The sequence below is a fragment of the Thunnus thynnus genome, chromosome 12 (genome assembly GCF_963924715.1).
Source record: "Thunnus thynnus chromosome 12, fThuThy2.1, whole genome shotgun sequence".
Taxonomy (NCBI): domain Eukaryota; kingdom Metazoa; phylum Chordata; class Actinopteri; order Scombriformes; family Scombridae; genus Thunnus; species Thunnus thynnus.
The window spans coordinates 9,529,993-9,557,949 of record NC_089528.1 but is presented as its reverse complement, the minus strand read 5'-3'; the positions used below and the strand labels follow the sequence as shown (position 1 = coordinate 9,557,949).

At 40.7% G+C, this 27,957-nt stretch overlaps 4 protein-coding genes across 4 annotated transcripts; 2 read left to right on the top strand and 2 right to left on the bottom strand.

Annotated features, from left to right (window-relative positions):
• Positions 1–427: 427 nt before the first annotated feature.
• LOC137193829 (transcription factor Jun-like) lies at positions 428–2,582 on the bottom strand. The gene has a single exon (XM_067605223.1). It carries the CDS (start codon positions 2,224–2,226, stop codon positions 1,267–1,269), a length of 960 nt encoding a protein of 319 aa, XP_067461324.1. The 5' UTR covers positions 2,227–2,582; the 3' UTR covers positions 428–1,266.
• Positions 2,583–7,395: 4,813 nt separating this feature from the next.
• fggy (FGGY carbohydrate kinase domain containing) lies at positions 7,396–25,774 on the top strand. Its single transcript, XM_067605218.1, has 18 exons — positions 7,396–7,551; positions 7,899–8,092; positions 8,167–8,278; positions 8,827–8,978; positions 9,175–9,263; positions 9,583–9,698; positions 9,871–9,999; positions 11,219–11,322; positions 11,887–11,994; positions 12,607–12,668; positions 13,473–13,635; positions 14,467–14,541; positions 14,671–14,791; positions 14,958–15,052; positions 16,896–16,957; positions 17,262–17,972; positions 21,403–21,512; positions 25,658–25,774. Exons 2-16 carry the CDS (start codon positions 7,910–7,912, stop codon positions 17,341–17,343), a joined length of 1,653 nt encoding a protein of 550 aa, XP_067461319.1. The 5' UTR covers positions 7,396–7,551; positions 7,899–7,909; the 3' UTR covers positions 17,344–17,972; positions 21,403–21,512; positions 25,658–25,774.
• On the bottom strand, positions 18,178–22,001 carry LOC137193827 (peroxiredoxin-6-like). The gene is made up of 5 exons (XM_067605221.1): positions 21,747–22,001; positions 21,069–21,225; positions 19,457–19,606; positions 19,188–19,334; positions 18,178–18,913 (listed from the first exon to the last, which is right to left on the bottom strand). Exons 1-5 carry the CDS (start codon positions 21,836–21,838, stop codon positions 18,731–18,733), a joined length of 729 nt encoding a protein of 242 aa, XP_067461322.1. The 5' UTR covers positions 21,839–22,001; the 3' UTR covers positions 18,178–18,730.
• On the top strand, positions 22,111–27,705 carry LOC137193826 (polyisoprenoid diphosphate/phosphate phosphohydrolase PLPP6-like). The gene is made up of 2 exons (XM_067605219.1): positions 22,111–22,829; positions 25,658–27,705. The coding sequence occupies exons 1-2, from the start codon at positions 22,451–22,453 to the stop codon at positions 26,077–26,079; spliced, it is 801 nt and encodes a 266-aa protein (XP_067461320.1). The 5' UTR covers positions 22,111–22,450; the 3' UTR covers positions 26,080–27,705.
• The last annotated feature ends 252 nt before the right edge of the window (positions 27,706–27,957 follow it).

Sequence of the window (27,957 nt, the reverse complement as noted above, 5' to 3'; positions counted from 1 at the left end):
GGTTGAGAATATTTCTTAACATCAAAATATTTTTTCTGTACCTCAACACACCCCCCCCCAAAGCGTGTAAACAGATCTGCTTCCGCTTCCATAGGTTTCTTCTAGGAATCACCAGCTGTAGTGGGAGGACGGTGATTCAGACGCACTCACAGCCGTCCCAGTGCGCACTGAGGACCTCTTGCCATATTTGGCTGCCTGCGGCTCACTTCCGACCCCTCGCCAACCAATGAGATGTCGTGTAGACTCGCCAACCATGGTGAACCACACACTGCACTGGTGACTCAATATCCCGTCCGTCCCAGTTCCCCCAATAACAAACACTTTCTCGCTGTTGCTTTGTAAGACTATTCACTGCTCTGATTATTCTTTTATGAACCTGCCTGCCGCTGATTTATTAATCAGGACGCACAGAAGTAGTCACACATCATCACGCGTGTCCAACATTTTATTTAGTCATATGTACAGTTCTGAAGTGCTCAAAATACAGCGTACAAATATTATTACAAAGTGTTAATTCAAGTCTAACATTAGTTACACCTATATCACAAAGTTGTATCAACGTAAGGGTTAAGAAAGTAAGGCAGTTTCTGTCAGTAAACGCTACACACCTATGAGTCCTTGCGTGAAGGTGTGAAACAGTTTTTGTTAGTGTTACTCTGTACATATAGTCGCTGGTGGGATACTCAGTGCTTGACTCAAGTCTAAATGCATAAATTGCTACTTGACATAGTGGAAGTTTTTTTTTCTTTTTTTTTTTTTCTTTTGCAGGGCAAGACCTGGCTCACAAACATCCCAAACAGGCTCTGACAGATTCTCTGTCAGGACGCAAGACTGCGTGGGCCATAATCAATTGACAATTACCCTATGGCAAGGTATGGACACTTGCCATATTACCTTGGCTTGACTGAATACAAGTTTGATCTTGTAGTTTTGGATGGAATATAAAAACAAAAAGACAGAAAGCTGTTTTGAAATATCTAACAAGTCCCGTCAGAGGAGTATTGTAGAGCAAATATTCCCTCTGAGCTGTGTGCGCCTTGATGGCCTCTGCTCTGTACAGTTCATCATACTGACCAATTACACGTATCTTGTCAGTCACCATGCGTTGCTCTTTACAGAAACTTAGTGGATACAGCCTGAGTGGATATTTTTGGTGGAAAACTGTCATTAGACGCAGGGACTCCCCCTGCAAGGCTGAACAGGCCACTTGGAGCCGCATTTGGTCCCCAAGAAATGTCCCTTGTCTTTTTTTTTTCCCTTGATAGTCTAGAAAGCTTGGAGCTGCTGCGTCAAGATGAGCTGGCAGCCGCTGTTAACGTGGTCCATGACCTTTTGCTTGAGCAGAGCCAGCTCGTCCCGGAGGACATTAGCAGAGGAAACCAACTCCGTGTTTTGGCTCTTTAGGTTTTTGACCCTGTCCTCCAGCCGAGAAATCCTCTCCAGCTTCCTTTTCCGGCATTTGGACGCGGCCACCCTGTTCCTCATGCGCTTCCTCTCCGCTTTGATACGCTCCTGGGACTCCATGTCGATGGGGGAGAGCGGCGGGGTGTCGCCCGACATCTCGGGCACCGTCTGCGGCTCCTCTTTCAGAGAGTGTAGCCGCGCTGCCGCCAGCTGGTGGTCCATGTGGCTGTGGGGCGGTTGTGGGGCGGCTGAGTAGCTTGTAGGTGGGTGCCTCTCGCCGGCAGGTGCGGACGCAGAGCCCACAGCCCGATTGAAAGTGCCCAAGTTAGTGTACTCCGGCGGCTCGGTGCGCACCGTGCAGCTGTAGGGAATCCCGCCGCTCTCTGACGCAGCGGAGCCGGATGCCATGTTGCTGGTGGCGCCGGTCTGTGCGTCAGGGTGGACGGGGGGTATCTGCTGCTGGTAGTGGAGCTCAGCCAGTGCTCTCACAAACCCTTCAGCAAACCCCTCCTGCTCGTCGGTGATGTTCTTGGGACAGAGGAACTGGGTCGGGGTGGGAGTCGTCAGCCCGCTGCACGACTGGATGATTAATCTCTCCAGTTCAGGCGAGGCCAGTTTCAGTAAACCGACATCGGGGGACGTCAGGAGATCCAGGGCCTTGGCGCCCAGCTGAGGTTTGAAGTTTTTCGGGTCGTTTAGGTTCAGGGTCATGGTCTGTTTGAGGGTTTTGGGGTTGAATCCATACACTCTCGGCCCGTCATGCTGAGAGTTGGAGGCATTCACCGCTTCGTCGTAGAATGTCGCTTCCATTTTTCTTGACATAAAGTTTTTGTCACCTTGAGGGAAGGCTTTTCTCCTTTAAAAAAAAAAAGTCCAAGATCGACAGTTTACATGTGTCCTGTGACTCTCTATCTCTCAACTGTCTTGTGATAGAGTCCGCCTATTGTTGAAGTTCAACTCACTTGACAACTTTGTGTCCTGAGAAAACTTTTCTCTCGTGAATCTCGCGATCATCAATTAAAAAACGTTGTTCCCCGCCGCCGAGAGTCGGTGTTTTTACACCTAAGGATCCTCTTTGATTAAATATCCTTCCCAAAAACTAGAAACAGTGCCTGAATAGGGATAATACTTTCTATCACTTCCAACGTGGAGACGAACTTTATCCACCTCTAAGCTGCAGCTCTACTGAAAATAACAATGATGTCATTTTTACGGCTTCTGATTGGCCGGAGATGATTTGGCGGGCGGGGTTTGTCTAATGACATGCAGGTTGCTCTGACAACTGGCCATATCCCCGCCCCCCCGCGATGGCTTATGGGATTAGGTAATGCAGACAGTGGAGCAATGTACTCTGGGATTACGTAGTGTTTTTGAATATTTAGTTGCCCGCTCAATTATTAGTTACCCATCCTGGAGCGATGACTGCTCCAGATGGTCTGCGGAGTTTAGCCTTGATTAACATTCAGCAGCAAATCAATATTCTGTTAATAAGATGGTTTTATTCAAGAACACGTTGCTTACAGAATGTTAAGTTTCACAGATCAGATTTGAGGTGATGCTTTATCAAAACTGCAGTTATTAAAAATAATCAGTGTTTATTGGTTTCATAATAGATGAACCTGCTGATATTTTCTCGATTAATGGATTCACCGTTTGGCCTGTATAGCATCAGTTTAAAATGCTCATCACAGTTTCCCAGAGCAGAGGATGATGTCATCAACTGTCTTATCTTGCCCACCAACAAACAGTCCAAAACCTGCAGATGTTTAATTCAACAAAAATGTTTAAACAAGGAAGAGCAGAAGATTTCACATTTGAGAATCTTAAACAAGAGATTGTTGTGATGTTTTAAGTTAAAGAAGGACTTAACAATTAAGGGAATATCAAAATGGTTGCCAGTTAATTTTCTATCTGGCTTAATCGATCAGCAGCTTTAGTGTTTCCATAAATGTAGTCATCAGTCAACAGTTCAAAACGCCAGAGTCAGTGGTAAAGTTGTTAAAGTGGTGGGGAGAGAGAGGGGAGGTGAAAATGAGAGATTTAAAAATTTTATTAGTAGCCTACAGCTGTGCGGGCTTTGAAGTGCCTTTCTGCTTTCTTTCCAGTGAAATGAGGACGTGTGTTCTCAGACACACTATCAGCTTTATTCGCCAAGTATTTTGACGTATACATGTACCTTGACTGAGGAGTTTTCAGTGACTCTCACTATGACACAAAGATAAGCAAACTTAAACATACAACCATCACATACAGGAGAATAGATACAAAAATAGACATAAACTACGAATGGACAACAAACATGCCATATCTGAGCCTATATATAAGTCCAGTTGTTACTGTAAACTGTATATGCAGGGTTGTGACGTGGTCGGCACTGTAAGAAGTGCAATTAATTAACAGTGACTTATAGGACTGGACAATAAACTGAATTTAAATAATTACAGACACTATAGTTTTCTTTTTGTCTCACAGTATATAACAAATTCTACTAAATAGTTCAAATTCTATATAATCAAAGCAATAATGGCTCCACAATCAATAATGAGATTCTAACCTATATATTTCTATATGCTTGTAATTTCTAACATTTGTCACACTGGTGCACCTCTCTGTACATTTTTTCATATTTAAAAAGAAATAAAAATACTGTAGATACACATTTCTGTAATAGAAAGCCTATAATTTAATCAGTCAGTTCAGAGCATCTGAGTCTTTAACTGGTCATATCTGTAATAACATCAGAAGCGAGTGACACATGGAAGGAAATATAAAACACTGATGCATTTAAAAAGTCACCATTACATTTATTGTTATCAGATTTCAGCCCTAACTTACAACTTTATGCTAATAATTTTTACATATTCAAACATGATCTTTGCTTGCATAATAACTCTCCTTTGCAGGCTATATGTTCATTATATTCTGTGGTTCACTCTCACAGGTGAACGTGAAGGTTCACTAATAACTGAAGGCTCCATACAGCTGCGGTCCAGTCTGTCTGGCCTCCCCCATTGTATTATTCAACATGTTCTCCTCAAGCCAACTATAAATAAGTTAACAGCCCCAGACAGCCCTGGAGAACCATAGCTGCCTGAGGTCAACGCTCTTGAGATGACATGTTGTCCTCACATAACAGCCACAACACCCATTTGGAAGTATTTAACACCCTGAAGTAGAAATCCAGCGTTGGAATGCTTTAGAAACCATTGCGTCTAATAGCACAGCTGTAATGAAGGCAAGTGCATGGCCTCAGCACGCTCTCTTTTTCTCTCTAATACGTCACAATTTCACACAGACATACTCTACAGCTGCTTGCTTCATATTTTGCTCGCTCCCCATTAAACAATACGACTTTCTAAGCCATTTTACTCTCTATGTCTCCCTTTGTACACCTGTGTTGAGGCCCACAGAGCGTATTTTCCTATTAAACTACCGCTGTGCCCCGGCTGTGCTTCCTGTTTCTCTGTCAGCTTTTCCCCTCTGCCGGCCTGACGGGGTCGCCTTCAGATAACAGCGCTTTCCTCCTCCCTGCCCGGACCAGCTGTTTCCACTGCATGCAGTTTTTAATCAGGAGCTGAGCCTGCTTGCTTCCCAACAGGCCTGCTTTTGTTGTCCAGAGGTGGGATAGTCCACTATGGAAACATCATCATCCCCCCCCTCCACCTTTCATGAGAGCAAACCACAGAGAAAGACTATATATGCATGTGTTGATGTATCAACACAGCAAAGTTTTGATTACCTTCAAGCGTGGACCGTGGGGACGCACACACACAGACACGCTGAGCAGTGAGAGAGACAGATGAGATTTCAAACACTGTCTGTGCAGTGTTTGTTGAAGACCATCTGTTTCTTCCTGTCCTGCTGCTCTGTTTTCTCTGTACTCCATCTCTGCTGATCATTCCTGGTCCAAACAACCTGATCATAGCCAGCGCCGTTTCCTTTTGACAGCTGTTTATCTCCTCTAAGAAAAGAACACAATGGAGGAAAGTGACGAGGCGGGATGCAAAGTAGAAAGTTTGACAAATCCAATCTTAGTGTGAGCCAGTGTTTTTTAATGGCAGTCTTTGCTTTTAGAAACAAAGTCCTAACAGTGCATCACTGAAACAGATAAATGGACTCTCTGTGTGCTTGTTGTTGCTGTTTTTTCATTGACTGATAAAATAATCATGATAGACAATGTGAGTGTCCTCAAAGTCCCCAAGAGTTTTATTTCCAAAAGTGGATTATCAACTAGACAAAGTGAGCAAAGCAATGTGTTTTTGTTTCAGATAGTTTGATTAATTGCAAATTCGTTTGTGAACATGCACCAGTAAATTACACAATCAACTGAAGTGACAAGGATCAGAGTTATTAGTTGATCTTGAGACCTCATCTTGTCAAAAACTAATACTTAATATGATTTAAATTTATGTTGTGCTCACATGGTGCATTATCTTAATGAATTTGTTTATTGGGAGAAGACCAGATACACAAGGTAGAGATGGTGGTGTTGGTGGTAAGGATGGTAACACATTTCTCTTCACCTTTTCAAAACTGTCCAGACAGTTTTCTTTCTTTTCTAACATTAAATCTTGTATGCCAAATAGACTTATACTGCCAAAACCTTTTATCTATGTGTCAAGATCAACTCTTGACAGTGACATTTGTCTCCCAAAGGTAACACTTTGTCTCACAATAAACTAAAAGAACATTAACAACAGGTAGCATTATGATATGTATCACTACTGACTTGGAAGTATATTTCATTTATTTATGGAATTTATTAAAAACAATGGCACTTCTTTGTTGCATGGATTGTGCTACCTTACAGTTTATATGTCACAAAAAGGAATCAGACATGCTGTGATATGCTTCAGTATTCTTTACTGTATTGTTTTTTTGTGCCATTTTTGCATATATAATTACAAGTGCACAACATGAAACTAAAGTAATTCCAGTAATGCAATACAAAACGATACATATTCACTATACATACATGTGTGTTTACTAGCTGATAGAGTATACTGTATGTATAGCATAGCTACAGATTCAACAGTGCTAGTCAACTGTCAACACTTGATGAGGTGCTCAGTGTTGTATGTCCCAATTAGAAGTTTATATAGTTTTATCTTCCTATTTATTTTTTGATGTAGCAGAATGTACCAAATTGAGGTCAAATTTTCATTAAATTTTGTGCTGTTAGGTTTTGAACATCAATTCAGCAGTTTTTACAATACTTTTTGTAGTGTTGGTGGTGGTTAAGTTTGAGAGAGAAAACCGCTCATGAAATCTGCATGTTAACAATTGTAAAACCAATTGTAATGTGGTCCCTGGGCAAAACCATTGTTGTCAGGGCCCTATTGAATTGAACTGAATTTGTCAACCCCAAGTTCTCATTAATAAGTCCAGTGCACAGAGCAGACTACACATGACAGCTTAGTTCCTTGTTCAGAGAAACAGAAACCTGTGCTACCAAGCTGATATATCTCAGACTGAACTTAGGTTTTCTGAGGGCCAGTTTGTTGTAATTTTCTAAAGCTTTATTTAGGAATGTGAACATAATATTTGACATAGATTTTGACACAGGGGCCCACTACAAGACAGGCCACAAAATTAGAGAATAATGCAGGATATTTTACCTTAGAGTTGCAAATTCATACTAAAACTTAATGAAATGATGTAAAACTAAATGACTCACAGCTTTTGGGGAAGTCTTAAATCTGGAATTCCTGGAAGTCTGAAATCTCATTTTTTCCCCTTGCCCCTTTACTCCAGCCACTATGATTTGTTATGATACTCTTTAATGGACTACTATGGGAGGGAGTGACATATTATACTATCATATGGTGTTAACATCTCCCACAGCAGCCTGTAATGTACTATGTTCATGGATCTACAGGCGATTCTTTGTGTTGCAGTGATTTTTGCATTGTCCAGTAGTCTTCTAAAAAAACCGGACTCTACATGGATAAGATTACGAGGAGGGAAAGACAGAGAAATATATTTGAAAACCCCATTCATGACGGTACGGCTCAGCAAAGAAATGCAACTTTGTCCTTTTTGGCCCTTCTCGCGTTCCGTTAGTAAATAGCGTCCTCAGCTCAAAGTGCGCTCTAGAGAAGCTTAAAAGTAATGTTTTCTACGCTGAAATAAGTGCTCGATCACCGGGTAAGTTCGGAGATGTTGTGCTAGCTGATGTACTTTTATCCTCTATGTTTGATCATGTCCGTTATTTGTATTTGAACTGTTTTCCGAGCATTCATCGGTGTAACATCTTTCAATCTTTAGCGTTGCTGCACTGAAGGTTTTCTTCAACTGAGGACATCAATGTCTGATCTCAAGATATAGACAAGAAATCATGTTTTAAAAGCAAATACACGATATACATGCCTTTATGTCTGTGTTTACCTGCATTGATTTCGTAATAAGCGGTTAAATGTTGACAGTGGTTAATAATCAACTCCTGGATCTCCCCCCTCCTCCTCCTCCTCCCCCTCCTCCTCCTCTACATTCAGGTCGTCTCCTCATGGCAGAAGTGTATTATGTTGGAGTGGACGTGGGCACTGCCAGTGTGAGGGCAGCTCTGGTGACCAGGGAGGGTCTGCTGAGGAGCACTGCGGAGGAGCCCATCAGCATCTGGGAGCCTCAGACTGACCACTATGTCCAGTCCTCCACTGAGATTTGGGAGAAATGCTGCACAGTTGTCAAGGTAGGATGAGCTCAGAGGACACAGTCGGTCTCTTCTCAACACACTGATAATGTATAACAGTGTGTCTCTTTCAGAAAGTCACTCAGGGCGTGGAGAGGGGTCAGGTGCGAGGGATCGGCTTTGATGCCACCTGCTCTCTGGTGGTTTTGGACCAAAGCTTTCAGCCTGTTGCAGTCAATCAAGATGGTGAGTGAAACATTTCCGTGACCTTATAGCTTTGCTCCCCGACACATCACTCACACGTCAGTCCTCTTTGTTCTCGTGTAAGCCACTGAAGAAGATCTTTTTGCTGTGAGGAGCCTCCAGAAAACTATGAACACCTAGAGATATTTGAGCTTTTTGAAATCTTCAAAGGAGGGTTGTGAAATCTTTCTAAAATGGACCATGTTTGGGCAAAAAACCTTCTAGTTTTTGAGTTTTGCTTGGTCAACATGTTTTGGTTTAATGTAAAAGGGTACTTTATTGATCCCTGTAGGTAATATCCCCTCCTCCACAGGGAGGTCATAGGTCAGGGTCAGCTAGACAGCAGAACCCCCGGGGCTTGTAAGATTCATGTTTTTTTTAATTAAGCAAGGTGGACACAGGGGCCAGAACACAGATACTCAGGTTGATTATATACTGCCATGTCATCTCCTAGAAGACCAATTAAATCTTTGAATTGGATCTTTTTAGTTTAATTCTTGCTGGTGTTGAAACATGACCGCCGTCCTTCTTTTCTCTCTTGGCCTCTCCAGGTGACGCACATAGGAACGTGGTGATGTGGATGGACCATCGTGCTTCAGAGCAGGCCGCTCGCATCACAAACACCGGCCACAGCGTCCTGAGCAGGGTGGGAGGGGTCATGTCACCAGAGATGCAACCCCCTAAGCTACTGTGGCTCAAAGAGGTGAGAGGTGAGCGAGGTCAAAACCGGTCACTAGATATTTTATTGTTGCTTTATTTTACTAGCAGGTCAGCATGTGCTTGGTGTTTGTTTTTCAGCTTTGCACACCTTTTACTGGGAGGCATCTGATTGACAGATTCTTCTTCTTCTTCTAAAAAAAACTGATCAGGACCACACCTTTCTTCTGTCTCTTCCTCAGAATCTAAAGGAAAGCTGCTGGAACAAAGCTGCTCACTTTTTTGACCTTCCAGACTTCCTGTCTTGGAAGACGACCGGCTCTTTGACAAGGTGAGCTTATTCTTGCTTACACATGTAATATGAATGTGTAATATGTGTCTAATACATGAATGTCGAAGTGGAATAAAAACGGTTCACCACTGACAGTGAAAACCATATTATAACAAGATGTTTGTTGTCCTGCTGGAACAGTGTCCTTGTATCAAATGGAATGGCGTTGCCCTCGATAGCAGGGCTAATTCTAAGAAAAATTGTGTATTTTATCACCAGCTCTTTGGCCTTCACCAGATACTGTTTAATCTGACCCTGATGCTGCTGCTGAATAGATATTAATAAGCATGTTAAAGTCCTGTTCTCCACCCGTGAACAGATCCTTATGTACTCTGGTGTGTAAATGGACGTATTGCCCTCCAGAAGGATGGGATGTAAGTTTCTGGACCTCCATCGGACTGGAGGACCTCCTGGAAAACAACGCTTCCAAAATAGGTCAAACAAAACAACAAAAAAACCCTTTTTTGTTGCTATTTAGTTAAGATATTAAACAATACGCCTAAAATATAAAAATGAAATGTTGTAAAGACGTTTCTCTGACCATTACTACGCCAGAGTTCTTCTCTTCTTCTTCCATTAATAAAGCTGTAGCGTTTGTGTCATCCAGGCAGTGTGACGTGTTCTCCGGGGAGCCCGCTGGGGGACGGCCTCACCCAGGAGGCAGCAGCAGATTTGGGTTTGGACCCTGGAACTGCAGTGGGTGCTTCTCTTATCGATGCTCATGCCGGAGGCCTAGGTATCACATGCTGAACCTGTTTATTGAACCACAGAGATAAGATTCTTCTGTTGTCATCTAGATCCCTGCTAAATATACTGTATATTTTCTGAGCTGCGCTGGGTAACTTTACAGGTTCCTCATGGCAGTGAGAGGAAACAGTTTAAAAAAATGTAACTTTGGTTATCAGAAACATGATATGTATCACGAGTGAGCTGTTGAGAGCACATAAAAAACACCAAAGGGATGAGGGAGCTAATGTTGGTTATACCTTGTGTTGACATTTTGGTCTGTGACTGATGTAGAATGAAGGTCCTGGCATGTAAAAAAGCATAACTACATGCAATAAATTTCAGGAAAAATTTCTAATTTGATCTTTATATAATTAAGAATCATGAGTGAATATCTAGAATCTCTATTCATAGCAATATCAAAACATCTTGCTCTTGACTGACAGCTGGATAGACCAACTAACAAAGTGTCACCACTATCCTTAGATGAAAAATCTTTCATAGTGTGGCTTTAGCATATTTTATTTTTAAGATAATATAATGGCATTTTTGCCTTTGTTAGATAGCTGACAGTACAGAGTGACACAAACGAGAGAAGGATGACATGACGTGATAGAATTGATAGATAGAAGTGTCTGGTATGACACTTGAGCTTTGATATTTTGGGTATGAAATAAGCAGTTCCTGTTTGAAAAGTTAGATACAGAGATAACGCTGCTGTATACTGTGTCTGTAAGCACTTTTTTTTTTTTTTTTTTTTTACCTCAGCTTCAGAAATCAGACCATCCTGACCATCTGGTTTTGTTCTGGGAGTTAAACTGTTTGTGAACTCTGCTCTCTGACCTGTAGCTGCGACCTCTGCCGATCACACATTGTTGTATCAGTCAGAGGTTAAAACACTCTGCACTTTTAGTTGTTGTACATGTCACAGTGATGTACACCCCCACGAGCCCCTGCACGAAGATGAACCCTCTGCCTTAAATTCAAACCAGCTTGACAAACATTATTCCAGCAGTTAGTGTCACTGCTGAATTCCACGTGAAGGTTAAAGAAGTGCTTCAAAGGATCCGAAGCTTTTGATCTGCGAATCATTGCTGTTTGTCCTTGACTGGACGCTAATAGAAGTTTTGAATACTTTGTTTGAAGTAGCGCCAGAAAATGTTTTTTTTTTGCAGAATATACATTGTGATATTGGAGCTAAATATAACCAACGATGTCGCTCATTCCAGGTGTGATTGGTGCTGATGTAAAAGGCTTTCACTTGCCATGTGAGGACCAGCCAATCACGTCACGCATGGCGATGATCTGTGGGACATCGTCCTGTCACATGGCGGTGAGTGATATACAGCTACGCTTCACCTGACTTCTCGGGAACAGCAAGAACAATCCTGTAGTGCGTTTCAGGCACATTTATTTTAGATAAACACTGTGACATCACATGCTGTTAATAACAGGAATATGGTGTGAACTCAATATCTGCTCCTTTCTGAAGCTGTCACGCACACAACACTTTTTTTGAATGTATCACTGCATGACTCATACAAAACATCCTATAACGATTCATACAGTTCCTCTTACTCTGAGGATGAACCTGTCTGATTAATAAACACTCCCATTAATGCTGCTTCTCAATTGTTCCATTCTGTCATTTTTTTTTTCCTACACATCATCTTTTCAGTGCATTGGAGACTTAAATCTATCTGTTTGTAAGAGAAACGTAGTGAATTCTTGGCACATCTTCTTTTGCTGGTTGTCAATTGTCATTTGAAATATACAGAGTGCTGCTGATAGCTTGAGCAGTACCTATCTATTTGTAGATGTAAACTCATTTGAATGTCTATATGATTTATTGATATGCATTCCTAACTAAGAAATGTTTCACCTTCATGTGAATCAGATCAGCGAGCGGCCTCTGTTCGTGCCGGGAGTTTGGGGACCGTGCCTTTCTGCTATGGTGCCTGATATGTGGCTGAACGAGGGAGGACAGAGCGCCACAGGAAGGCTGGTCAGTCCACTGTAAAAGCTTCATGTACGGCTAACAAAAATATGAGATCATCCTGACCTTCCTCATGATGTGTTTTAACAACCGACTGTATGCAAATAGAGTTCACAAGCAATTAAATGTGTAGCTTCTGTCATTCACTTTTGTTGGGGTCAAAAAAATCTGATTTGTTTAAATAGCTCTATAATCAGATGTTAACATAATTCAGCTGAATCACATCTTAACACAAGGCAGATAAAACAAAATGAGAGACATAAATAATAATGAACATTTAATGAGTAAAAACACCAAATATATTCTGGCTTCTCAAATGTGATGATTTGATGCTTTTTCTGTTTCACATCCCTGTAAATTTGATACTTTTGGGTTTTTTTTTCAAGCAAATGAAGCTGATTTAATACCTTACGTTGAGCTCTTTTAATTTGAATTGAATTTGTCATTAATTTTGACATGTTATAGATTAGATGATCATTTGAATTAAACAAAAATAATTAATACATGAATCATTATTGACAACAATCAGTAGTTGCAGCCTGACGAGCCTTTAACGTGACCAGCTGTGATCTATGATTCTGTGTCTTCTCTGTGTAACTGCGTTGCGCTCTCCTCCCTCAGATTGACCACGTGGTGAAAGGCCACGCCGCCTACACCCAGCTCCAGGAACAGGCACAGCAGAGGTCAGCTGACGCATTTCGGGCTCGGCTCTCCGAAAACATTTTAGCACAGCTGTCATCCATTGTTCATCTGACGTACAATAAACGTTTAGTGAGCTTTAGCAAGATTAGAAGCTTAGTAAGGTTGAGTGTTGTGTGTGTGTTACTCCCCAGATTCTCATCTCAGAGTATTCTGAGGAAGTTGCAAAACAAGTATTGAATTGCTTGATTTTTCGTAACATTTACCTAACAACGGGATTAAACTAAGTTTCTCTTGGCATAAAAATGTCTTCTGATTATTAGTTGGTCTGAATGTTATTACATCAGTGTGGCGAAATCAAGAATAGTGACAGTCATGCATAATGGACCCTTATTGCTGTACTCTGTAAAAAGGACCACCATGTAGAGTGGCTGTTCATTTTCAAGTACATCCTGATGCTGCTTTATTTCTTCCAGTGTGGTTCAGAGAGCTTGAATCACCCATTTAAGAGAAATACTCATCTGAGAAACAACCATACAGTTCTATCATTAAAGAACATATTCCCTCTCTATTGCTAATTTATATCTGTTGATGAATATTTTAATATTAATTTCAAAACAGGCACTTTGACTTGTCATAGCAACACACACACAGGTGTAATTAATAACATTCATAACGGCCGCTTTCCTTTCAGGTATGCCGGTTCCAGCTTCCTGTTCCTGTGCATGCTGGCCCACTGACATGGTTTACTGTAACACATGATGAGCCGTTGTTAATGTTATTGATCACACTTGAGCTTTTCCTGCTATGACATGTCTCAAATGACTTGAGTTCTTCATTTTTCCCAGATTTCCCTTCACCGGCGAGAACATCTACAGCTACCTGAACAGCCACCTGAGTTCGATGGCTGACTCACGTTCTGCTGTCGACCTGCTGGGCTCCAGTCTGCACGTGTGGCCGGACTTTCACGGGAACAGGTCGCCTCTGGCTGACCCCACCCTGAAGGGCATGGTGAGGGGACACGAGTTGAGGCTTGACGTGGCTTATGACATAAAATATTGATTGTTTATGTCGCTGGCTCACAGATGTGCAGTGGTCAGATGCAGAGACCCTCCTAGAACATAACTTAAAAGTATGTAAAGTGATCCAGAATGATATTTAGTAGTAAGTAATGTGAAGTTAGTCTTTTAATGTCCTCTCAAAAATCAATAAAACTTTCATTTTCCACAAGAGCTGCTACTACTATTACAAGAATTCACACTTGTACATAGAACCTGTTATGAAGACTGACACCAGTTAAACAAAATCTAGAGGCTTTAGAAGAGTCTTTCTTTCTGAGGATTAGACGAGAAAATCAATGGCTCTCTCATTTCTGTGCGGTAAGTTCAAAGCTGGAGATGGGAAGTGATTAGTCTAGTTTATCATAAAGACTGGAGGCAGGAGGAAACAGCCAGCCTAGCTTTCTCCATAGTTACAATGGGCCGTTGTTATCAAAGTTTCCTCTTTTTTTTTTTTACCTTTCACTGACAACAGTTTACAGTCCCTGCTAAAATCCTCACAAAACATTCAGTTCTGATTTTATCAGTGCAAAGAAACTTGCTTCTTAAATGTCAAAGTGAATCCCAGTTGAAGACTGGAACAAATAAGTCACCTGAATGTTTTCTGTGTTCTGTAAGCTAATTATTGTTGGCAGGTCACGCAGGAAACCAGGGAGCAGAGTACTGGCGAATATTGTTTTGAATGAATCACTGGTGATTTGAGATGAGTGAATGCACTCCTCTGTTGCCTCTTATAACTGAGACATCTTTTCATTTCTGATATTCCATGGTTACTGTTTGGCAGGTGATCGGACTGTCTCTTTCTCAAACCTTGGATGACTTGGCTCTGCTCTATTTGGCCACGGTACAAGCCCTCGCTGTGAGTCTGATGTGTTTTGTTTTTCAAATGACTTCCTCTGAGCCTCAGTCTGACTCAGTCCTTGGAAGGAAGGGTTGTATTTGTTTTCTTGTTACCCTATTCCTCTTGTGTCTTCTTCTATGGTTTCAGCTTGGTACGCTTCATATTCTGGAGGCCATGAAAGAAGCAGGACATGACATCAGAACCCTCTTCCTGTGCGGAGGGTTGAGCAAAAATGCTCTGTATGTACAGATTCACGCCAACGCTACAGGTATAAAATCCTAATATGGAATGATGAACAGCAAATTAGCCAAAGAGACATTTCACCCACTATTACAAGAATTTCCACTTATACATCAACACGTTGTTATGAAAACTAACACATCTCCATTGAAGCTTTAGTTAATTTAACTTTTTTCCAACATCATCACTTTCAGGATTGCCTGTGGTGTTGCCAGACCAGATGGAGGCTGTGTTAGTGGGAGCAGCAGTCCTGGGTGCATGTGCATCACAGGACTACAGCACTATACAGGTAGAGTGACACACAGATATAGTACATACATGTACATGTAAAGAAAGGTCGGAGGTTGAGCCGGATCTAGGCGGGAATATGTTTTAGAGAGTTCATAAAATTGCCCCTTTAGAATTAGAAGTGTTCATGTTTGTAGTCCAGCAAGGTCACGTTTCAAATTATTTCACAAATATTGGGACGTGAATGTGACTACAGTGTAACATGGACCACTGTTGGTGATTAAAGGGAGAGAAATTCCACAATGGTCATCATAAAACTGTATTAGGTATTTTCAAATCTCACAAAATTTCACATATCCTCAAAATGAATTATTTAACATTAATTACTTAAAGTTGTCTCTGGTGTGGATGATATAGTTTTTCAATAGAAGTATACTTAGACATCATGAATAGTTACTGTGGAAATTTGCATGTGTTATTTTATGCAAGTGGCATAAATAGTAAACTAGTATCCTGATGTATCCTGTGTGTTGCGTGAGAATGGAGGCATTGTGTGTTGTTTTATACTCCTAGATGCACTGTGATTTGTGCATGTTGCATTCAACAGCTTTCCTTCCATAACTGTAAAATATCTGTATACGCTGTCAATCGAAGGATTTTACCATTGAACAGAAAAACTCCTGTTTATTCTTTCTATTATAGACACTTCAACAAAAACATTCTGACGCCAATGTGGTTGTTAATTGTTGACGATGTTTCAGTGTAATGAAGCAGAAATGGTTGCATGATATTGAAGAAAATCTCAAATTTGCTGGATAATTAATGAATTTACTGTTAAAGGGTCACTGCATCAGTTTAGTATTGCACTTACATAAAGTGAGAGAGACAGATTTAAAAAAAAAAAAAAAAAGAAAAGAAAAGTCAAAACTGAGGCAGCAGAGGCTGAGATATCCTGACTTTTAGCTTCTGGTATGGGGTTAAGCTAAAAAGAAAACCTTGATCCTACATTTCCCATAATGCAACTGAATAGCATCCTCCTGTAAACCGCTGCGCCGTCTAAAGTCTCACTTCTTTGAAACCACACACTTCCAGTTTGTTACACAAACAAGCCCAGTTTGTTATTTTTGGAAATCTCCCGCTAGCGCCACAGAAGACATCAGATGCCTCTTTTCACAGGCTGTATATTAATCCTCTTAATATGTAACTTCATGTGTAAAATTGTTGGAGTGCCCCTTTAAAAAAAAATCCATTTGAAAAGGAAATGTAATGAAATCCAGGTGGCGCATGTGCTGTTTATATATAGCTTGCAATCCAATCTTCGTATTTTCTTTCCAATAATATTGACCTCAATAAGCCCAGACCATATGCACATAACACCGCACAGATCATATAATCACTGACTCAGTGCTTCCATCTGCTGGGTTCATTTGAAATACAAAGTATATAGCACACTGTTCTACTTTTGTCACAGAAGAGCCAGATTTGTGCACGATGTGTTTAAGATATAAAGTGTGTATTCATCTTTTGCTATCGTCCCTCGGCTCGGTCTCGGTACCAGAGCTCGTAGCCAAAGAGAACGGCAAGCCTTTAAGTCAGATATGCTAAAAATAAGACGTTATTGTTTGGACTAGGCTGCACCTGTCAACCCATTCTCAGCCATAACTACAGCAGGCAGTTGTTATGTCTGATCCCCTGAGCTGTACACAGTGAACTGCCTGGATCTGGTAGGTTCAGACAGCAGAGGGGCCCTGCGCTGCATAAGTCATACACTCAACCACACCAAAAGCGCCGCAGTCAGCTTATGTTCGTACTATAACTGGGTCACGGCCGGCCCCAAACTGAATGTGCAAAGCATGATTTATTGAGTGATATTTTTTTCTTCTTCTCTACAATTCATGTTTTAGGAGGCAATGGGGAGAATGGCTAAAGTGGGGAAAGTTGTTCAGCCTGACCGTGAACTCCAAAGGTGAGGCAGAGAATTTATTTTCTCGTCTTTTTCAAACATTTTAGAAGAAAACCATTGCTGCTTTTATGGGCCCCTTGGAAAACAAGTCATATGACCAGTAAGAATTTTGCTCTCGATAATTTTGGTGTCATTGTAAAAGCACAATTCATGATCCAAGTAGTCACAACATGTACCGTTGTGTTAAGAGTAAGTTATGTTACATATCTGCACATTTAACTAGTTTGAAAAATCAAGTATTTAATAATAATCATGTCACATTACTGCATTTGATGCCTAACTGCAGGAATTGTACACCTTCTTTCAGCTTCTATGAAAGAAAGTACAAGGTGTTCCTGCGTCTGGTCGCCCACCAGAGGGAGTACCAGGCCCTCATGAACCAGAGATGATGCTGCTGGAGGGAGGCGGTGGAGCTGCATCTCTCTCTGAAGTAATAGTGATGACATATGCAAACACTGGAGGAAACAAGGACAGACGTCTTTACCCTGCTGCTTTCATATCAGTACCAGTCCGGTGTTTTTAAGTTTTCTCAAAAACCCAGAAGAAAACAGCTTTCTGAGGTCGGATGTGTGTCAGGGGGCCAGCTGGCTTTGAATAAATTATATATGATGTTCTGGTGGTAGATTTTAGATGCAGGATTTCATATAAACCAGCTGGCAGATGAGAGTTGAAAAGAACCTCTATGGTCCAAAGTCCAGCCAAAGTCAAATACTATCAGTGATCATCAAATGAATTCCTAATAAATGGTTAAAATGAAAGAACCGCTCATGCTTTTCACTGTCACTCTCAGCTAGCATGTTGTGATTTATAATTTATTGTGCTTCAACTCAATAGTGACTCATTCATTTTTTAAAAAAACCCCTGTCCTTTCATCTCTCTTCACTGCATTTTATCTTTCCGTTTCCTGTTGTGACGCCTCCACTGTCCTTAAATTCTCCGGTCTTTGCTGGTAATGGAGAGAAGCCTGCAGTTCCCAGGATCAAAGTCGATAAGCTCTTCACTGATGCTGTCCATCCCGGTGAGGGGGGAACGCCAAATCCTACACAGCTGAGTTAACAGTACTAACTTATGATAGAGGGGGACAGAGAGAGCGCTGCTGGCCAAAGCTAACTCAGAGAGGTCTTAGTCATTGCTCTCTGGATGTAATGACAAAGCAAATTCATTGCCGTAGTTCATCATTTGCTGAATATCACCCTTTAGTCCGATAATGATGAGAAAAACCAGCAACCTAAATGCTTTTATTGTCCCACACAGATTCATAAACTCAACCATTAGAGTAGAGATACAGTAAATCCATGAAACTTTCACTAATTCAAAGTTACTGTATACTCATCAGTCATTAAAACATTTAAAAATGTAAGTAACCATTTAAAAATGTAGGTCATCATCTGTGTAAGTAGCACCAGAAACCACTTCCTCTTGCATTGGTCCAAAAAAAGAAGTGCAAGGTTGAAAAATATATTTATAAAACTGATTCAAAATCAATTCTGCTCTTAAATTTTCATACCATACAGTATTACTGCTGCAAAATATAAACAACTTCTGCCATATATAGTTAAGTTTTTGCTTTATATGTACCCATCTCAACCCCAATCTGTTAAGGGATACTTCCTGAAAAAAGTAGCCTGAACATTAGAAGAGTCCGTAGTATCTGTTAAGGCACTGGTTTTTATTGCATCTGTTTAGTCAGGGACTGATTCACATCTGGATGCCCACTGACTGTGTTTATCTACCTGATAGGGGATAAAAGGATGAAAGTAAAGGAGGACTGCTGGATTAAGGTACAGCCTGTGTGACAGAAGTGAGCTCTGTCTCTGCCTGTGCTTCTCTGCCTGGCTCAGGTGTGTAGCGCAGGTACTTCTTGCCAGAGGGCAGGTCTTTGGTGTAAATGCCAGCCGGGAACAAAGAGGCCGCTTCCTCCTCAGACATGCTGGGAGGGACCATCACACAGTCTCCAGGCTGGAGGAAGACAAACAGGAATAAGATGGGGTTATTCTAGATGGCTGAAAGCAGGTCAGGTACATTTTTGTTGTTAATTAATGTGGAAACAGGAGGATGAAAGAAAGTGGCTGTTTTCAATCCTCAAATCTTATAAACCAGATGAAAATGATAATTTCATTGTCACTCCTTCATCTAATACACACAGAGTAGCCAGAAAAATAGAAGCATCTGCTGTATTCAGCTGCTGAAATAATTGCTGCCAACTGAGGTCACTTTCAAAGACGTGACATACCTGCCAGTCGGCAGGTGTGGCCACTCGTCTCCCTGCTGTGAGCTGGAGTGAGTCCACCACTCTCAAGATCTCATCAAAGTTACGTCCTGTGGTGGCCGGGTAGAGGAGCGACAGTTTCAACCGTTTGTCAGGGCCAATGATGAACACCTACTTACAAAAAGAGAACGTTGGCTGATCTCTATATAGGCAAGAAAGTAGATAAAATTTGAAGGCTGCAAAGAAGGAAAATTAGATTCTGTGTGTGCTAGAGAGAGTGTGAAGACGCTCACACAGCGGGCAGTGAGCGGCATGCCATCTTTGTCCTTCTCATCAGGGTCCAACATGCCCAGGGACACTGCCAGCTCCCGTTTCCTGTCCGCTATGATGGGAAAGGGCAACGAGGAGCAGGCAGACTCCTCTAAGTTGTATGCCAAGATGTCCTAGTTAGTACAGAAAGACAAGATTTATTCAAATTAAGTCAGTGCCACAGTGATGGAGCTCAGTTGTCTTATATAAACATCTGTAGTACCAGTCAAAAGTTTGGACACACTTTCTCATTCAAGTGAATAGGGAAGTGTGTCCAAACTTTTGACTGGAACTGTAGAAGTACAATTGGGATAAAACAAAGATTTATTTAAACAAGATTTGACTATGAGGTTGCTCTTAAAATGGGTGAGATATGCAGTGTACTAATTTGAATTTAGATAACCCATAACTGTGACTTTTCCCTTAAAGTCTGGTCTGAACACATCCAAATAGTTACATTTGACCATGCCATCTTATCCAGTTTCCCACGTAAACAGTTTTTCCCCATTGTGACATATTTAAATAGAACAAAACTCAGGTTTATCTTGCATAATTGTAAGCTTCGTGTCTTAAAAAAATCCAGCAAGATTGTGATATTTCAAATTCAGTACCTCCAGGGTGCCAGCTACAGACGTGTAATGCATTCACTTGAGGAAAAAAAAGCCCTGTTTTTCTGAATTAACGACACAATTATTCTTAGAAAAAGTTTTCTTAGAAAAGTTTTCATGAAAAAATAATTCTGCTTTGTTTTTCTGAATTAACGAGATACCTCAAAATCGTGACTGCGGTAACGCCGCCGTCTGAATTACGTTGCGCCTAAAGTAGTGTAATTACGGTAACGACGGCCTCGCTCACTGAGACGAGGGCCCTGAAAGATACGCGTTTACTGTCATGTTCTTTCTGTGTTCTTTTATGAACATAATTGCACTTTTTTCTCATGTTAAGTTTTAATTTGCCAATAGCTTATCAGATAAATCCTAAAGACTGCTGGTTCAGATGTTCTCTCTAACAGTATCAGTCATCCCCACTGTACCTGTTCGTGGAAATTGCAAGCTAAAATAACCTCTCAGCTCTATGGGCAGTCTGGTGGGTTTGTTTCATCTATTTCTGGGCTTTGATGAAACATGTTGTCTGTCCTGAGGTGCCTGCGCAAAGCAAAGTCGACAAACTAATAACAACACCATCTATACCACTTAAAGACACGAGTATCTCCCAATGTTTCAAACCAAAACCAACATAAAGCTGGATTAAACAGGCGGGACAGGTTTACTATGAGCTCTCAAGTAGGAATGAGATCTTTTCTTGGAATTTTGAGGTATCTCGTTAATTCAGAAAAACAGAGCATGGCCTAATTATTTTTTCATGAAAAGTTTTCTCAGAATTTCGCATTATCTCGTTAATTCAGAAAAACAGAGCAGATTTTTTTTTATGAAAGGTTTTCTCAGAATTTCCGAGATGATTATCACGTTAATTCAGAAAAAATGTAGGGCATTTTTTTTATCACAAGTAAATGCATTACGCCTCCGTAGCTGGTATTATGGTATGTTTCTCACACACAGATGTGGTGACAGGAAACAGATGCTGCATTTATCACACCTTGGTCCAGCCGTGGTGATCCTCCAGACAGTCGATGGACAGGGCGATCATTTTGACGCCGCGTTTACTGAACTCACTGCAGAGTCTGGCAGCTCGACCCAGCTCCGTGGTGCACACCGGGGTGTAGTCTCTAGGGTGGGAGAACAAGACTCCCCATCTGGAGTGAAAAGAGGGATTAGTGTCAAGTGTATTTCAAGGTCGGAGTTGGTGCTTCTTTAGTGGGGGAGATAATATCTGATATTCACAATCAGGTCTCACTCTGACTCAGCTTCCTCTCCTGTTACCGACCTCTTTTATATTGTGGTAACTATTGTTTCTTATTGTTGCGTTGCAGAATAGGATGAGCCTGAAAGATGCATCTGCAGCCAAACTGACAGGAAGTGACCTCTGAAACACTGAGATGTTTCAAAAATGACGACAGGAGGGACTTTTTGTTGTCATGAGGTCAGCAAATATCAACATGTTTGAAGGTTTTTAGTTTTGTCCTCTGGTCTCTTCAGCTCACTGATGCTTTTCATATTATCTGTCAATCTGACGCAACAACTATAAAGCAGAAGTTAGCCAGGAGTAACAGGAACTGGACATTTGCAATCATACAAGCTCTTTCTCCTGTAAACTGAATTCTCAATAAGCCAATAAAATCAACAACGAAAAACAATAATCAATAAGCCTACTTACGAATCACCGAGGAATTCATGGAGTTTAATTTTGCCATTGGTGGTCTCTGCTTCAAAATCAGGAAATACATCTCCGAGCAGCAGTCCTGGCATTTTCAGCGTGTCCGTCCGTGGAGGTTGTCTGTCTGTTCAGCTGCAGCTCCGATCACACTTAAGGAGGAGGCGCATACTTCCTCTGAACAGACAACTCCGTTTACATAAGCATCCACTTTGCATATAATAGGCTCATAAAATGTGATGCGCTCAGGTCGCGCTTTAGGTAAATGGCGCCGTTGTTACGCACAGATAAGCACCGGGTTCCCGTTAAGGATTTAAATATTTTATTAGAGTGCAACACTTCTCCACCAGAGGATGGTCATGTATTGTTAAAACTATATTTAATCATAAAATAGACGTGAATGACAAGTCTGCAACATCATAGACTAAATTGCGTTTAGTTGAGAAGTAACTTAAAGACATTTCAAATAGTAAACACAATTTTAAAACGCATGACTAGTTCAATGACATGTCAATAGGAAGAATAATTTAGCCACGTGACCAGAGCAGTCCAGGTCTAAACTGGGAGCGTTTTATCCACCATGCGGAGTGTCCAGTTTTCAGGATGTTTTGCGTCTGAGCGCAGCAGGATTAAAGTGTTTACTAGCCACAGGTGGTCCATAAAGAAGGGCGGATATATATTTCTGAGGACACTTTGTCAAACGAAAAATGTCCTCAGCAGTGTCCAGACGGAATAGCTGCCGTGGAAATCAGTGTGGAAACCGGGCATCATCTGAGTGCCATGTCCGCCGCCGGGGCTCCAGCTGTTCTTACTTTTCCTCCGGAGCGCAAAGTGAGGACTTTTCAGTCAGTCTGAGACAGTCGATATTTACTATAACGCTCCGGTTTCTGTTGGCTATAGATCTGTGGCTGTCCAAGCGGCTCGGAGTATGCGCCTCTGAGGAGTCTCCATGGGGCAGCATAAGGCCCCTGGTGCGACTGGTGGAGTTCTCCGGGCATGTCATCCCGTGGCTCATCGGCACTCTGTACACTCTGCTCGGTGGAGAAACTGTGGCGGAGCAAGAGATCATGTTGAATTTGGCCCTGGGTGAGCAAATGTGTGCCCACTGTTTTGAATTGGGGGGGATCAAGAATGACTCCAGCAAGATTATCGAGGCTGGACTTAACTTTGGTTTAGATTTCCTTTAGAATTAGATCTAAATGAAATGAATTTTCCTGCTGTTTCATTCAGCCTTGCATTTGGCATTCCAGATAACTTTTGCGCATTTATCTTGAACTCAGCAGACGATGGAGTGCACATTATAAGCTTTCAACCTGCTATCATTTGGGTGTCTGTTGTTTAACTCCACATTAGCGGCGGTGGAGCCAATGCGTAATTACGCACATTTGTACCAATTCCAAAGTGAAGCTGTTGGCAGTCACCAGTGGCTTTATTGAGGTCTTTTCAAAACTGAGTAATGATAATGACTGTTTAAATAGCACAACATAACAGACCAAAGCTGCATCGGTCAACCCAATTGTTATGGTCAGAGGCTGTTTGTACGCCCCCGTGACGGAGAGACAGCCACAGCACAGCCATGGAAACTTTTCTCCTTGGAGCCGCAGCTGATAGCATCTGTGGCCACTGAGTGACATGCAAGCGACAAGAGTGATGCTTTATTTGCATGTGTAGATTATATTTGATGATTGACAGCTTTGAGGTCAAGTCCTGTGCTGTTATACTGTACTGTGATGAAGTGAAATACCAGAGCTATTCTTGGCGCATACAGGACTACTGTTTTGGAAATACTGGGGCTAGTAGCCTGAACTCTTCTTATGTGTTAAATCAAACAGAAATAAATGAGGTTTTCATTTCAAAAGAAAGACATTTTAGGGTATTGTTACTATTTTTGTTAATTATATTGTATTTTACATTTGCTGTTAGTCTTGTACAAGGTCACACGTGAAAAGTCCAACAGTAGCATGTTTAAATCTTTAATTAGAGCTCAGCACCACTTTCTAATAAGGTGACCTTTATAAAGATTTTATGAGTAGTAAGTACTAGTATTATTAATAGTTAAAACATCGTTTGTTAAAGCTTTATATATCACTTATTAGCCAATGACAAGAAAACGTTGAAATTTCCAAGTCGTGAAAATCGTTTTTGCTGGTGTTTATTGTCCAGCGAGTCATCTGCTTTGTCTTTGTATATCTTTGATTCATCAGTAAGATTGATTAATGTGTTGTAATTGTGTTGTATCCTTTTATTAAATATCTGGTTAGGATTTATAACTGCAGACTTGGTGGCTTATTAAGAAGTATTTATTAGGCAAGGCAAGTTTATTTGTATAGCAAATTTCAACAACAAGGCAATTCAAAGTGCTTTACATAGAGCATGAAAGGCATCAAAACAGAATATAAAAGCAACGCAAGTAAAAAGACATATAAAAACAATTAAAAAGTGTTGAATTTGGAGATAAAAAGGGAATAAGACAGATAAAACAAGAGAATAAACGTTACAGTGCAGTGTAAAATATTAGCCCTCAAATTTTGTTTAATAAAAGGCAGTGGCAAACAGAAAAGTCTTCAGCTGTGATTTAAAAGAACAGAGTTGCAGCAGACCTGCAGTTTTCTGGATGTTTGTTCCAGATATGTGGAGCATAAAAACAGAACGGTGCTTCTCCATGTTTAGTTTTGACTCTGAGGACAGAAAGCAGACCAGTTCCAGATGATCTGAGAGGTCTGTATGGTTCATAATGTAGCAGCAGATCAGAAATGTATTTTGGCCCTAAACCATTCAGTGCTTTATAAACCAACAGCAATATCTTAAAATCAATTCTTTGACAGACAGGAAGCCAGTGTAAAGATCTGAGAACTGGAGTGATATGATCCACTTGAGCAGCAGTGTTCTGAATCAGCTGCAGCTGTCTAATTGATTTTTTAGGTAGACCTGTGAAGACACTGTTACAGTAGCTGAGTCTACTGGAGATAAATACATGGACAAGTTTTTCCAAATCCTGCTGAGACATAAGTCCTTTAATTCTTGATATATTCTTCAGGTGATAGTAGACTGACTTTGTAATATTCTTAATGTGGCTGTTGAAATTCAGGTCTGAGTCCATGACTACACTAAGATTTCCGGCTTGGTTTGTGGTTTTTCACATTACCGATTGAAGCAGAGTGCTGACCTTTAAACATTCTTCCTTTGCTCCAAAAACAATTACTTCAGTTCTGTCTTTGTTTAATTGAAGAAAATTCTTGCCTTTATAATGGGTGTCTCATTAGAGAGTGATACCTGAAGTTCTGGATTAGTTAACTAGAGGTTTATAACTGCCCAATTAAGCTTGTATTTTACCCAAATATCCATTTTACTCTAGTACATTTCAGAGGCAAACATTGTACTTTTTAATTCACTACATTTATTTGACACCTAGTTACTGGTTACTTTGCAGATTATAATTTTACATACAAAATATGTCACAAACTTATAAAAAAAAGGGATGAATTGCTATAGATGAAACTACCCAGCATTATATAGAATAGTTCAGATTAGCCCACCCTTCACCTGACGCAAAGAAAATACAAATACAATACTGTAATATTGAAGCCATGAATGTTATAATATTTGGATACTTAGAGAAGCCATTCTGCTGCATAATGACTGCTTTTACTGACGCATTTTGCTAATGATATTTCTGTATTACTTGAGTAAAAAGATTTGGAATTAATTTCATTTGTAATGGTGTAATTTTCCATTGCTAGTAAAGAATCTGCTGTGAAAGACAGAGGAGAAACTAGGTTGCAGAGTGATGTCGTAGAATGGATTACTTTAAAATGCAGTTTCACTGAGAGGAAATGTTTGTCAAGGGAGAATATGAGTTCTCAGGATGTAATGAAACCTGAAACCAATGTTGTCTCTTTCTTTCCTCCTCACAGCTCTGCTGTTGGATTTGTTGCTGGTGAGAGTTGTAAAGAGTCTGGTCAGACGTCGAAGGCCTGCCAAGAACCGTTCAGACATCCTCTCCACCTTCTTCGTGGAGCGCTACTCCTTCCCCTCAGGCCACGCCACACGGGCGGCTATGTGTGCCCGGTTCCTCCTCGCCCAGCTGGTAGACACAGCCTCCATGCGGGTGCTAGTGGTGGGATGGGCCGGCCTGGTGAGCCTCTCCCGGCTTCTGCTTGCCCGACACTATGTAACAGATGTGGGCTTTGGTTTGGCTATGGGCTACTGCCAGTACAGCATAGTGGAGAGGTTGTGGGTGAGCTGGGACTGCCTGCAGGACCTACTGCTCGTGAGGCTGCGAGAGAGACTCAACAGAGTTTATGGTGGACTCTGGATGGCAGAGTGGAAACATTAGGTTTGGTGGAACTGTGTGTGTGTGGGGAAAATGTGTAGCATGAGTGTGTAATTCAAAATTCCCTGCTGTTTGAAAAAATGAACTTTATTTATTATTGTATCATAGCAAAGTTAGTTGAATGTACTTATATTTTGTTTATCTGTATCTATTTTTAAAGGTGTTTGTTAGTGTATTATTGTATTTTTTTAAAGGAATTCAGTGAAAATATTGAAATGAATGGCTTAGGTAGTCACTTGTGGGTTGTAGCTAGATGTACCTGCAGCTTATTTGCACAATTTTATTGATGATACATGGACTTAATTCCACAATGCTGAAACCAAAGCAGGATTTTATTAGAGCCTTTTTTTTTTTTCAAAAAAACAAGTCTATTAAAGTTGACTGTGTAACATTAACAGATGCAGTTGTATATCTTACTGAGAGATCACAGGGAGTTTGTGGCTGAGTATGAAAAATGTCACCGGCACACTGCTTCCTGGTAAAGTGAGAATTTCTGCTTACTGTGTGGTGGAACGATGTCTCATAAGGAGGTATGTGGTTTTGAGTCGTTACAGTCTAGTGGGTCAACTTTATCTGTGTGAACGCTGGTGGGGGAAGTCAACTCACACTCACCCAAGTTTCCATCAGCTGCTGCTGAGTCTCCTGACTGTCATTAAAACTCATCCCATCTCCTCTTACAGTGTTGAAATGCTAACCGCCATCTTTAACGTAATGTTGCAGCTTCCAGACTAAACTGTACAAATACTTGGTAAATTCATGTAGTTTTGTATTTCAACTGTTTGAGAGATCTTAGTCTAGACAAGTCCTGTGTTTAGTCCTACTTGGAACTGAAGGGTGTGCATTTATAATGCAGGTGCAGACAGTTGTCTACAGAGGGCAGCATATAACTAGAATATGGCCAAAGTGCAGCACTGGAGTCATAATTGTATCATTTTCACAACTGATACGAACTGAAGATTTTGAAAGTGATAAATGGTCATTGTGCTATCTGCTTTATGTTGATGGATATAACTGGATATAGTTACCATCATGTTTGGATACACTACTGTTGAAATTTGCAGCATTGACTACCACAAAACAAAACAAAATAACTATCAAACAAACAAACAAACAAAAAAACTGTTACAGATTTTAAGCAAATTGTTGCAAAGTATTTTATATTCAGGCTCTGATATTTCCAGGTAATGGTGTCAACTGTTGAAGTTAAACAAAAGGTATATGACATACTAAATTAATATTAATTACTATCATTACCTACCTTATGATGCAATTAAACATATTTATATGTATATATATGTAGATCAATTTGCAATTATATAATTGACCATGTCCACTTCCACCAATTTTACCCAAATACCAAACTTAGACTCATACTGTCATCAGGGTACAGGCCCATATGTACTGATGTTCATGACCCTCTATGGAGTCATCATAGAGAAACACATATTTCTGTTTTATGGGCCGCCTGTGACTACATCTGGATGAACTTATGTACCATAAATTTTGTTGCTTTTGTGGTGCTTTTGCAGTACATTGACTATGCACAAATATTGTGTCAGGTTTTGTTTTTTTCAAGTTTCATGAATCAAGGTCAAAGGTCAGTGACATGTGGCTGCCAGCAGTGCTAAGCCCCAGCCAACTTCCAATTCAGTGTCATAGCTTAAATGTTTAAATATTCATTAAAATAGTTATTGTTCAATTCACTTTATTTTATATTTAACATGTTGTTAAATGTCTTTAATATCACTGATGTTATGCTTTACACTTGGTGCCCCCATGTGGCCAACTGAGATCATGTTTACTGGTATAATTAATGCAATTTATTTATATTTTCTAATCAAAGTTCACTAAAACATAAAGAGACTGCATTTTATCAGGTTA